This window comes from Peromyscus maniculatus, chromosome 16 (genome assembly GCF_049852395.1).
Source record: "Peromyscus maniculatus bairdii isolate BWxNUB_F1_BW_parent chromosome 16, HU_Pman_BW_mat_3.1, whole genome shotgun sequence".
In the NCBI taxonomy this organism is placed as follows: Eukaryota; Metazoa; Chordata; class Mammalia; order Rodentia; family Cricetidae; genus Peromyscus; species Peromyscus maniculatus.
The window spans coordinates 53447215-53459832 of NC_134867.1; the positions used below are offsets into that span (position 1 = coordinate 53447215).

Genomic DNA, 12618 nt, shown 5'->3' on the forward strand with positions numbered 1-12618 from the left:
AGAGTGGTTCTCCCAGGAACTGATAAGTGTGACATCAGATCATAGCTTTTCTGAAGATCACCTCTAAATTCTATCTCATGCAAAGAATTTTCCATGTTTTTATCACTTAACTGACAAAAAAAAAAATAGCTGCACATACCCATAGGGCAATCATTTTGGATAACTGTCCAAATACATTCATGTCTGTTTATATTATAGGGTGATTAAATTAATCTAATTAACACAGCATCACCTCACGTACTTAATGACTTCTGTCTAGAACAGTGGTTTTTAACCCTCCTAATGCTACGACCCTTTAATACAGTTTCTCATGTTACTATGGTGATCCCCAACCAAAAAGTTGTTTTCATTGCTGCTTCATAACTGTAAGTTTGCTACCATTAGGAATAATAATGTAAATATCTGATATGCAGATGGTCTTTGGCAACCCCTGGGAAAGGGTCACTCAACCTCCAGGGGCTCACAGCCCACAGGTGGGGGACCATTGGTCTGGAACTCTCAAAATCACAGAAATAGAGTAGAAGGATGGCTATTAGAGGCATGAGAGAGGGGTGATAAGGAAAGGAGAGATGTTCATGGAGAATAGCTCCATCCAGGCAAGAGAATTGACGGTCCTGATCTTCATGCACCAAATGGTGGCTATGGTTAATAATACTGCACTGTATACTTTTGGGATCCCTTAATGCAAAGAGGATTTGTTAGACAGGCTTGGTGAAGTCTTCTACCTAGCACCAAGGAGGGGACTAGAAGAAAGATGTTTCTCTGGACCAGGTACAACATCACGTACCATAATCCTAGCACTAGAGTGGCCGAGGCAAGGGAATCATGAGTTCCAGGTTACCCTGAGCTACGTAATGAGACCCAGTCTCATGCCTCTGTGCTGTGTTTTCCTGGAAATATTGTTTAAATGGTAGCCTCAGTTCCTAGTAAAAGAGAAGTAGGCTATAAAAAATATAGTACTGTTTACCAATATCTAATTTCTTGCAAATCAAAATATTCAAGGAAAAGTCCCTTACATTGTCCCTATCTTGAGACAAATTTCAGGTATTAAATGCAGAATACAGTAATTTTAAAAGTTCTCCAAATTAAAAAATAATGTGGTTTTAAGTTTACTATACCCAACGTGAGTTTTAACAGTTCTTAGTAACGGCAACAAGTCTTAATTTTTAAAGAAATATTTACACATTTCAGTCTTCCTCTTTCCCAAATGCACCCTCAAAAGGCATCCCCTTATGAAAGTCTACCTAGGAGCTCAGCAGTGTATTCTTGCAGATGTCAAGTCAGGGATGTGGGCTCGATGAAAGAAGGCACATGCTGCAAACCCCACCCCTTGAGTGCCCGCCCTGCCCAGCCCATGGTCTGTGTATGTTAGCCAGGAAGAATGAGCAGTGGCAGATCAGCGTGGCACAGTGCCCAGGTACGCGAGGAGGTGAAGACGGCAAAGACACGGGCCATGGACCTGAGAGCAGTGACCTGAGAAGTGAGCAGGAGCTGGATTTAAGACAGACAGCATCAACTGCATTCTGGGTGAATACAGCATGGATAGAGACACAGGAAAAGCAGTGAGTGAGTGCCGGACAGAGGGTGGTGTGGTCATCACCTTGGCCAATGGATGCTACCGATGAATCTGAAAACTATGGTTTAAGTGTTTACAACCTGGCTGTTTTCCTTTCTGTTTTCTAGTTTCTTAGAAGACATTTTGGAGAGACAGAGTAAGGAAAGAAAGGGAAGCCACACTCGGGGACGGCAGTGGGACAGGGAAGTGGATTTGAGTAGCCAATCATCTCATTAAACATACATGTAAGTAATTTACATAACAGGATGTTAAAAACCACTTCTAGATCAGCCAATCAGGTATTTGCTACCCACAAGCAGGTTTGATGAAGTTAAAATAAAGCAAGGAAATTAATATTTTAAATAATTAAATGCAAAGACCATAAGACAATATTTTAGAATGATATTTTTGCTTGCTAATTTTTTTGTGGTTGTTTTCTTTAATGAAAAGCAATGTTAAGGTGTAGTAAACTTCTTATTACCTGAAGATTGTCGACCTGAACCTGAACAGCTTCAGAGGAACCAGTCAGCAGACGGAATCGAGACAGAGCGTATCTGGCTTCCATGATGTGACTGTTGATCTCATCAAAGGCTGCTTTGTGACTGCCCCACTGGCCAAGCACGGATGTCAGCAGCATCTTTAACTGCCCAACCTTTTGGAAAGAAGAGCACTTGTCATAGCTACATACTACTTAGTATGATAGAACAGAAAAACCTTAACCACTGAAATGCTACCCTGGAGGTCTAAGCACTAAAGCCAGATGAGGCTGTTGTGAGTTGCCCAATGTGGGTTTTTGGAATTGACCCTGGGTCCTCTGAGAAATAAGTAAGTGCACTTAACTGGTGAACCACCACTCCATCCCCCAACTTAACATTTTTAATAGCATATATTTCTTATATAAAACAAAAAATGGGTTTCATAGTGATATCTGTGTTCAAGTCCATAATGTACCTTGACCATACTGATTCCTTACCACCCTCCCCTACACGTGCCTTCTTCTAGTCCCCTTCCTCTCCCCAAATAGTCCCCTTCCAATTACATGTTATATATGCATGCATATAAAATGTAGGTTTCACATACAAAAACAAACAAAAAAGCAAAAAAAATTGCAATCTTTGTCTAAGTCTGGGTTATTTCTCTTAATATGATTACCTCCAGTTTCATTCATTTTCCTACAAATGACACAATTTCATTCATCATTAGGAAGGGACAAAACTCTGTGGACATCTGCTACAATTTTCATCCATTCATCGGTTGACAGACACGTAGGCTGAATCCATAACTTAGCTATTGTGAATGTGCAGCAATAAACATGGGCCTGCAAGTGTCTGCAGCATATTGGCTTTGGTTCCAACGACTATATTTCTGTGCTTGTTCCTCCTCTGTATTTAGTGGCACCAGAGAAAATCTTGCTTTGGACTTCTGCATGTCATTACTAACCTACCATGGTCCTTTGAATATGGAGTAAGTACGGTGATGGACACATCATATACGTTAATCTGCATTTGCTTTCTCTGCTTTTCTTTTTTTTCTCCTCAACATAAAGGGAAAATGTTGAAAGCAATTGGGATACTATCTGATGGGCCACAGGACTAAGAATGTGCTGCCTCAGATGTAAGGTCCAGGCCAGAGGTGCAGGCGGGGGCAGGGCTGTCCTAAGGAGCCCTAAAACAGATGTGAAGATGCGGGAAGAGGATCCGCGAGGTGTTCTGCATAGCCTGCTTCTTCTCTGCATTGTTGTTTGATTTTTCACAAGGCAATATTCCAGTGAGAGAAATGCTTAATGGATGACAACATGGCAAGTTGTTCCCAAGCCTTTGTGGTGATTCATTCAAATGCATAAAATAAAACAGATTTAAAGCTGTGTCAAAGATAATATGGGGCTAAAGTGGAAGGCTGGTCTGGGGAAGAGCCCATGGATGGTAGGAGGTGTCTGACTTCTCCGTTCAAGCACATTTCTGTACCTTGACAGGATTCACTCCCCACGACTCTCCCTCATCTCTCCAGCCCATGTCCCTTTCCTTTTCCAAAGCAATCCTCTTTCTATTTGTGTGTGTGTGTGTGTGTGTGTGTGTGTGTGTGTGTGTGTGTGTGTGTGTTTATGCAGGTATGGATGCAAGTGTGTGTATGTGCATGTGTGTGGATACAGGTGTGTATGTATGTGCATGTGTGTGTGCATGCATTTGTGGATGCAGGTGTGTGTGTGCATGTGTGTGGATGTAGGTGTGTATATGTGTATGTGTATGGATGCAGGTGTGTATAGATGTGCATATGTATGTGTGCACATGCATTTGTGGATGCATGTGTGTGTGTGCATGCGTGTGGATGCAGGTGTGTATGGATGTGCATGTGTGTGTGGCATGCATTTGTGGATGCATGTGTAAGTGCATGCATGTGTGTGTGCACACATGCCCTCATCTGTTTGCCCCTCAGCTCTAGTCTGCAGGATGTGGATAACTAAGCACTCAGACTCTGATGTACTGGGGACCCTTGTGACCTTACACAGTGAGGCACAGCACTCACTGTCACACTTACTCTTCTTATCGGCAGATTGAGCACACTATTGAGGGTATTATCAAGTCTCCTTGTAGAGATTACATTTTACTGGCAGAGACTGAGGCATTCACGGGAATGATGCAGTATGCTAGGAGGAGAAGCAGGCAATCCGAGGTCTCTGAGCTCAGGTCATGCCTATTGGGCTCAAGCAGAGAGTGAAACCAGTGTGGCTAAGGCGGAGAGACCTTGCAGGGTCAGAGAGACACTGGGAAGTGGGGTCACCACCCAGCTCTGGTTTCATTCCTTGGGAGACCAGAAGCCACTGCAGGATTTTCAACACGGGGATGTTCTGATATGACTTCATTTGAACTGCCTCTTCTGGGATATCGATTGCTTAAGAGACCATGGAAATCATCCAAGCTAGAGATGGCAGGGACATAAATCAAGGGGCGAGCAGCAGGGATGGGTTGGATTCTAATCTATTCTGGGAGTAGATCTGCCAACATTTCCTGATGAACTAGGTATGGGTATGAGCGAAGGAACGGAGTGCAAAGTGGCTTCCAAAGATTTCTGCCCAAGCAATTGGCACGACAGAGTTGCCATTAACAGAGATGGTAGCAGGAGCAGGTTTTGTGGGAGAAAACTGTGGCTTACTTTAGGCATAATGGTTTGAAATGCCTGTTGGCCACAGGTTTCTCTTTCTGTCTCTATTAGAATTCTGGGAGAAACTAAAGATATGGCCAGGCTCACTGGAGAATTATCAGAGCCTAGATGGTATCTGTGACTATGGGTACAATGAGGAGAGTGATGTTTACAATAATGTTTATTACAGGAAATACTAGAAATTAAAAGACATTGATGAAACAGCCTCAACAATGCCAAGGGGTGACACAGAGATTCGGGAATTATTTACTCAGTTGCTTTCAGCAAACGTCAACCCTGAGTTTCACGGGAGCAGGAGCTGGGTCTTGGGAGCCAGCCTACCTTGTGGTCTAAACCGGCCCAGGTCTGGCTCAGTTCCCGCAATGTGCTCATGACACTGCCAGAGGCCTCCTCCTTCTTGTTCTGAATCAATGCAAGTCCATTCTGCTCAATTTTCTCTACTTCCTTTTCTTTTGCTTTAATCAAATCTTCCAGTTCCTGAAAGATTAAAAAAAATATATATAGTTATTTTAAATTGTTCTATTATAGAACTCTGGGGTGCACCGAAATTGAGTCATTATAGTTTCATGGGCTAAAACCCTGCCACTAATCCAAAAAGATTACCATTCTCAAAAGAGGGTCTGTACGGTGATACTTCTTCCTATACTTAAATGTTAAAAAAAAAAAGAAAGTCTTCTTATCCTTAGTAAATTAGCATAACCTGAAAAATATAAAATCTGATCATCTACCAGATAAAGAAATGTCATTATATATTTTTTCAAAAAGTTATGAGGAAAGAAATACATATCCAAAATTGTAATATGATTATATTCTTAAACCCAAACATGCTGATTCTTTTAAGTCACGTGGCCTAAACCAGGACAGGATGGTCCCTGCGACCCAGACACAGTTTTGTGGCTCTTTAGTGGTGTTACTCTGTAAGTGAGGAACTTGCACTGAGTCTCAGTGTCTCCAAATGGGGACGTTAAAGACTGGGAAGGAATTACTGTTATCTTCTCTTTCTCCGGGACTCTGATTTTATGCGGTTCCGCAAGGCTACCGGTTTCCTGTGTCTTAAATCTCCATTTTCTTTGGAAGGTGCTTTTATGACTGTTAGAATAAAATGTTCAAAAAATAAAAAGTGAAATGAGGAAAGGCTCAGAGCTCATCCTTAAATCATACATTATAGGGGGCTGGGGTGGTGGTTTGTGGTTAAGAGCACTGACTGCTCTTCCAGAGGACCTGGGTTCAATTCTCAGCATCCACACAAACATCTTTAAAAAAAAAACAGAGTTCATTTATGTAAAAGCAATCCTACCCCCAACTTCTATCTGAATGCCACTGAGGCTCAGTGAAGAAACAGGGATTGCCTTCAACGTTTTCTATAGATGGAGGAGCAGGAAATCAAGACATTCAAACTCCTTGAGGTCACAAAGCTGCTGAGGTCTGCAGTGGAAAGTGAGGCTTTTTATGAGGGGCTTGTGGGGGGCCCACTACACCCAAGTCTGTAGAGGGGTGGGAATCTCATATTGGGGTGATATGATAAACTAGGTATTAAGCTATGGTCACAGAGTCAGATTCAGATACATATCAGGAATTAAAATGGATCTGAAAACCCTTGAGGTTAGAAGGGAGAATATTTCAAAATATTTTAAGTTCAGATAAAATTAACTATGCAAGAACAATATTTGTCCTTCCTCTTGATTCACCCAAATTTTAGTTGTTTTGTCTGAGTATATCCATGCATGTGCGTGTATGAATATAGAAGCCATGCCAATTTGGGGTGTCTTCCCCAGTCACTTATCTTCTGACACAAGGTCTCTCCCTAAACCTGGAACTCACAGATTGGTTACACCAGCTACTCAGCAAGCCCCGAAGATCCTCCTGTCCCCATCTTTCCAGTGCTGGGATTCCAGACACCATCACGCCCAGCTTTTATGTGGATGCTGGCCATCTCAAACCAGGTCCTTAATGGTTGCACAACAAACAACTTCCCACCTCAATGATTCATATAAGGGTAAAGGTATTGTAGCTGAGTAGCGATTAGTTAAGTGTTTACGAGAAGTCTCCACTCAATGAAGGACAAATATTGTGCTTATTTTGATATTAGGGAAATGATTTTTATTGTTATACCATTCTTTCATTTCTACTTTTGTCAATATCATGACAGCATTGATAATCACCGGGGTGGAATCTAATGATTACTGAGGATAACAAGTATAGAAAATGTAATTAACTTCTCGCTTTATTTCTGTATTTTTCCTAAGAATGAATAACCATGCACGATCATCCCAATTTATATTTAATATGCAGTATGTATTATATCTACTTACATGTTAGTATTTAATAGAGACCCCTAGGAATCCTTCCTATAAGATCCTAAGATTGAATTATTAGAATTAAATATATCTTCTTTCATCCCCAGTGGTAAACCTTCTCAGAGAGCAATACCAAATGGATGATCCATGAAATATACACCTCAGAAGAGCTACCTGTACCTGGGCACAAGCCAGGAGCAAAGCAGGATTGAAATATATTTCTGTGCAAAGCAAAGGTGTGTGTGCCTTTCCTTTCAATAATATTTTTTTAAAATTGTTCTGGTTCTGATCAATGGAAGCAAAAGCCAATCCTAATATTTCTGTAACAGTAAATTATTTTCAACTTGGATCAATGCACAAATATCAGTGTTTATATTGCATTCAATCAATAAATCACCTCTAAAAGAGACTGGAAAAGTATTCAAGCTTTTTAAAACAAAACAAACCCCAAATCCAGTCACTGATTTAAGTACACTGGCTTGAATTTCATGCTGTGGGCCAAAGAAACAATTTCTCAAAAATGACAATAAATTTCATCAAGGTTTGTAGAAATGCCAATTAGGACCTGCCAGTTAGGGTATTGTGATTTACATATGATGTCCTAGAATAACTGTGTGGGCTCCTCTCTGGTCTTTCAGGTTTGAAAGAAATGGCTTTCATTTCAATCAGGAATTGGCATGAGCATAGAGTTCTTTAAACCACAATGTAACTTTTGTCTCTGACACTGCCTAAAGTGACCCTCTGGGAGTCTGACTTATGTCCCACCAGCAACAAAATTTGGCTAAACTTCTGCAATATTTTTCAGATACCAATATGTCTCCCTATTGAAAAGAAGACATATATAGGACTAGAATCAAAATAGAAAAAGAGCATGAAAGAGAAGAAAAAACCAAGTGAGAAAGAGAAACTGGAAAGATGGCTTGGTGGTTAAGAGTACTGCTGTTCCACGGGCCTGGAGCTCAGTTTCCAGCACACAAGTACTTAAAACTCCAGGTCCAGGGGATGCAATGCCTTCTTCCAGCCTCTGGACACACACACACACACACACACACACACACAGAGAGAGAGAGAGAGAGAGAGGGGGGGAGGGAGGGAGGGAGGGAGAGGGAGAGGGAGAGGGAGAGGGAGGGATGGAGAGGGAGAGGGAGAGGGAGAGAGAGAGAGACAGAGAGAAATCAGGTAAATCTTTCTTTTAAGGAAGAGAAAACAAGAGAAGAGAGGAAAGAAAGGGAAGGGATCAGATGGCTACAGGATCAAACTCCAAGGAGAATGCCAACAGGCAACCTTTCAGTAGTAAAGTGACCTTGACCACGAGCCTGGGAAGCATTCATCTTGCTGACGTTAACATGTAGGGGTTGCCTTTTAAAATTAATGGAAATATTTTAACTTTGAGGGCTCAGCAAAACTATCACTTTTCAACCTTAAAAGCGAATTTTTGAAACGCTGGCTTATTTTTCAGATTTTAGAATTTATGGTCTAAATTGGAAGTACCTCTGGCCTCACAAAAGACACAAAATCCAATGAGAGCGGTTGACAGGCATATTTGGTCTTCAGTCTTTTATACATCCATCATTTGATGGAAGGCATTAAAATGTTAAGTGTTTCTCACTGGACAGAGTGGGTACGCTCCTGTAATCCCAGCACTCAGAAGGCAGAGACAGGTTCATCAGGAGTTAAAGACCAGTTTTGGCTACCTACTGAGTTTAGGGGCCATCTTGGACTACATGGGACTCTTGCTAGGTGGTAGTGGTGCACACCCTTAATCCCAGCACTCAGGAAGCAAAGTCAAGTGGATCTCTGTGAGTTTGAGGCCAGCCTGGTCTACAGAGAGCGTTCCTGGATAGCTAGAGCTGTTACACAGAGAAACCCTGTCTCAAAAAGAGCATTTTGACATCAGACATAGAGATGCAGAGTTTGGAGTTTGCACAGCTGGTTTTTGGTCTGTCTTTGGTCCAGTATTTCCTCACTATGCTACCTTTCCTACATTTTGGAATGGTAATGTATATTTTATGACATTATGTGTTGGGAGTATGTGATCTGTTTTTTTTATTCTGATTTTAAGGTGATTATAGTTCAAAGACTGCATGAGTCTCAGAAGAGACTAGACTTTGGACTTTTAAGCATTGTTGAGACTGTGATAGACTGGGGACTTTTGAAGTTGGACTAAATGCATTTTTGCATTGTGATATTGTTACAAGCTTGTGAGGGCCAGGAAATGGAATGTGATAGTTTGAATGTAATTGACCCCCCATAAGCTCATAAGAAATAGCACTATTAGAAAGTGTGGTATTGTTGAAGTAGGTGTAACCTTGTTGGAGGAAGTGTGTCACTATGGGGGTGGGCTTTGAGGTATCTTTTGCTCAAGCTTCCCTCAGTGTGATTTTCAGACCATTTCCTGTTGTCTGCAAGATGTAAGACTCTCAGCTACTTTGCCAGTACCATGTCTGCCAGCATGGTGCTGCATGCTCCTCACCATGATGACCATGGACTAAACCTCTGAAACTGTAAGCCAGTCCCTATTACATGTTTTCCTTTATAAGAGTTGCCATGGTCATGGTGTCTCTTCACAGCAATAGAAACCCTAAGACAAGGTCCTAGAAAAGGAACTGGATAAGTAAGTGTAAATCATTATTTACAGTGCTGGTAGGAGACTAAGTTCTTTGACAATTATAATTAATTTAAAATGTAACTTGGATTTTTTTTTAAACCTTAGTAAGTATGTGTCTTTCTTCCATTAAAAACAAAAACAAAAAAACAAACCTAATAATTTCAAACAGCTTCAACTGAAACCACTCTTGGACCACGGTCTCTTCCTTTTCTTAACTATAAGGCTTTGTGTGAGGGCTTAAGGTGGGCCATCACTCCCAACCCGAACTTATTTGGGTCCTGGGGAACCCAAATGGATCTTCACATTTGCATGGAAAGCATTTTACCCTCTGAGCTATGTCCTCAGTCCTTGTATTGACCTCTTTAAGGAAAAAAATAATTTGGGTAAATGTACACATATATCTAAAATATTGGTAAGTCTTAAATCTGATGATCAGTATTTGGGATTCTGTATCTACTTAGGTGAATATTTGATCCTTCCTATTCTATAATATCAAAACTTTAAAAACAGGTGATGCAGCCTAATAGAGTTGGAAGAAGAAAAAGAAAAAACTAACACGGCATGATATATCACTGTACTCCTGGTACCATGAATCCTGAGGCTGGAAGACTGCAGGTTTAAACCAGCAGTAATTAGATAGCAGAACTCTTAAAATCAAATAAATAACAACAACAAAATGAGTACCTGATCAACCTGATCATCCCACGTAATGAAAGACAAGTGTCCGCAGATGCCATTATTAAGAACGAGTTAACCCATAATGCTTGAACCAGCAATGCCCTCAGCACAGGCCTGAGGTGTGAGGCAGCCCTGGGAGCCATGCCTGGATACGTTACCTGACAGTCCTTCAAGGCATTCTGAACGGAAGTCTGGTCACCAATCTGCTGCTGCTCTTTCAGCTTCTTCTCCTGGTTTTCAAACCAAGCTTTCAGAGACTGTACACTGTTTTCATATTCTGACCAAGACTCCAACAAGCCTTCCAGCAGCTGGATCTAAACAAACAGAAAGATGCAAATTTCAAAAACTTGGTTCTAAAATCAAATCACTGGCACCAAAAAATTGCCCAATACAATTATTTTTATTTTTATTTATTTATTTTATTTATTCATTTATTTATTTTTTGTTTTGTTTTTCGAGACAGGGTTTCTCTGTGTAGCTTTGCGCCTTTCCTGGAACTTGCTTTGTAGACCAGGCTGGCCTTGAACTCACAGAGATCCGCCTGCCTCTGTCTCCCAAGTGCTGGGATTAAAGGTGTGTGCCACCACCGCCCACCACCGCCCGGCCAATTTTTTTTTTTTTTAAATGAGGAAAGAGTTCTTGAGAACCAATGAGCATTGGGAAGGACTATGTAAAGAGCATCACGTACTTGCATGAAAATGGCCTTACAAAACCCTGCACGATAAAATTAAAATGTAAAAAATGGAATTTCTCAAAATACAGTCAATTGCATATATAAATGAAGAAAATGAAGTTTACCAAGTATCAATCAATGGCTATTATTGGTAAGGAAGAGAAAACTATAGTCAACCGAAGGTAAAGGGAAGAAAAATGAAGAGGCATTTTAAAAAAAAAAAAAAAATCAGACACACGAGATGTTCAGAGAAGGGATTCTGTGTAAGACAGCAAAGGGCCCTAAAGGTGTCCAGGGCGAGGTCACCTTCTGGGTACTGTGGGAGGCTCTCTGGTGCTTCATCTAGCCACACCCCTTGTGAAATGGTTTCCTGCCCACCGAGAGACTGTTCTTGGGGTCTGCATCCATACCAGAAGGACAGACCACCCAGCTCACCTTCTCACCAACTCGACCTTGCAAGAGCTGCCAACTTTTGTTCATTGCTCCGAGCTGCTCGGCAAAATCCGTCTTATCGCTGCGCTTGCTCTCCACATCCTGACTGCTGATCTGCAGCACTGACTGGTTTACAAAGTCCGCCGTCAGCTGCTTGCAGTTCAGGTCTATCTTGAAACCCTAAAAGAGAGGCAAAGAGTTTCAGACAATAAGATTCCATGTGTAAAAGTCTTAGCATGTTCCCAGGAGTTGGAAAGCCTTTGCGAACACACACGTGATTGTTATCACTGCCATGATGTCATCCAAAGCACACAGTCTTTGCTTCTTGACATGACCCGCTAGGTTAGGGACTGGAATATGTATTCATTATGTTTATAAAATTGTACACATATAAATATCATATGCATGATATGTTGAAACAGGTAAATTACATCATTATCTTTCAGTGTGTTACAGTTTGAGTGTGTAATGTCCTCTATAGGCCCACAGGTTTGGACACTTGGTGCCCAGTTGGTGATGCTTCCTGAGAAGGTTATGGAACCTTAAGAAAGCGGAGCCTCACTGGAGGACCTAAGGATGTACATCACTGGGGGCCACCTTTGAGGATTTAGACTGTGGCCCCACTTCCTGCTCTCTATCTCCTTCCTGTGTGCAGATGAAATGTGATTGGTCAGCATCCTGCTCTCGTTACCAGCCCTTTCCCTCTATTGCAAAATGTATCCCCACTGGAACTGTTACCCAGAATCAACCCTTTCTTTCCTAAGTTGCTGAAGTCGGGCTATTTTGTCACAGTATCACAAAAATAACTGACACACAGTATCTGTACTTAACATTTCCACGCTCTTACTTTTGAATGTCTCTATCTGTTCACCATGTATAGGATATATACATTCTAAGCCCTGGTTTGAGTTTCTGAGCGCCTTCAAATGGAAGTCTAGATGTACGGAAATGAAAAATCTCCATGTCCATTACCTTATATTTCTGAAGGTACTCATGGATCGCCTTGTAACCTATTGCATTCTTTATGTCCTCTTCGTCCTTCAGGATGATACTTTCCATGAGTGCGATCCAACTCATGACCTCAGAAATGGCATGGCGGGAAGGTAGCTTGTCCATCTGGAGCTGTGAGAGCCAAGACAGAATGAGCCCCGAGCACTAAAATTCAGCCCCAACTTCTGGTAACACAGTAGTTCTCAACCTTCCTAATGCTGTGACC

The 12618-nt window shown here is 41.5% G+C and overlaps 1 protein-coding gene across 19 annotated transcripts in view; it reads right to left on the bottom strand.

Annotated features, from left to right (window-relative positions):
- Positions 1–12618, bottom strand: part of Syne1 (spectrin repeat containing nuclear envelope protein 1) — a 484186-nt gene that overhangs the window by 88332 nt on the left and 383236 nt on the right. For all 19 annotated transcript variants that reach the window (XM_042262341.2, XM_015996792.3, XM_015996795.3 and 16 more), the window contains 5 exons: positions 12375–12524; positions 11406–11582; positions 10456–10611; positions 5036–5191; positions 2037–2207 (listed from right to left, as the gene is read on the bottom strand). In XM_042262341.2, coding sequence (XP_042118275.1) covers positions 2037–2207; positions 5036–5191; positions 10456–10611; positions 11406–11582; positions 12375–12524 — 810 coding nt within the window. The remainder of the gene's footprint in view (positions 1–2036; positions 2208–5035; positions 5192–10455; positions 10612–11405; positions 11583–12374; positions 12525–12618) is intronic.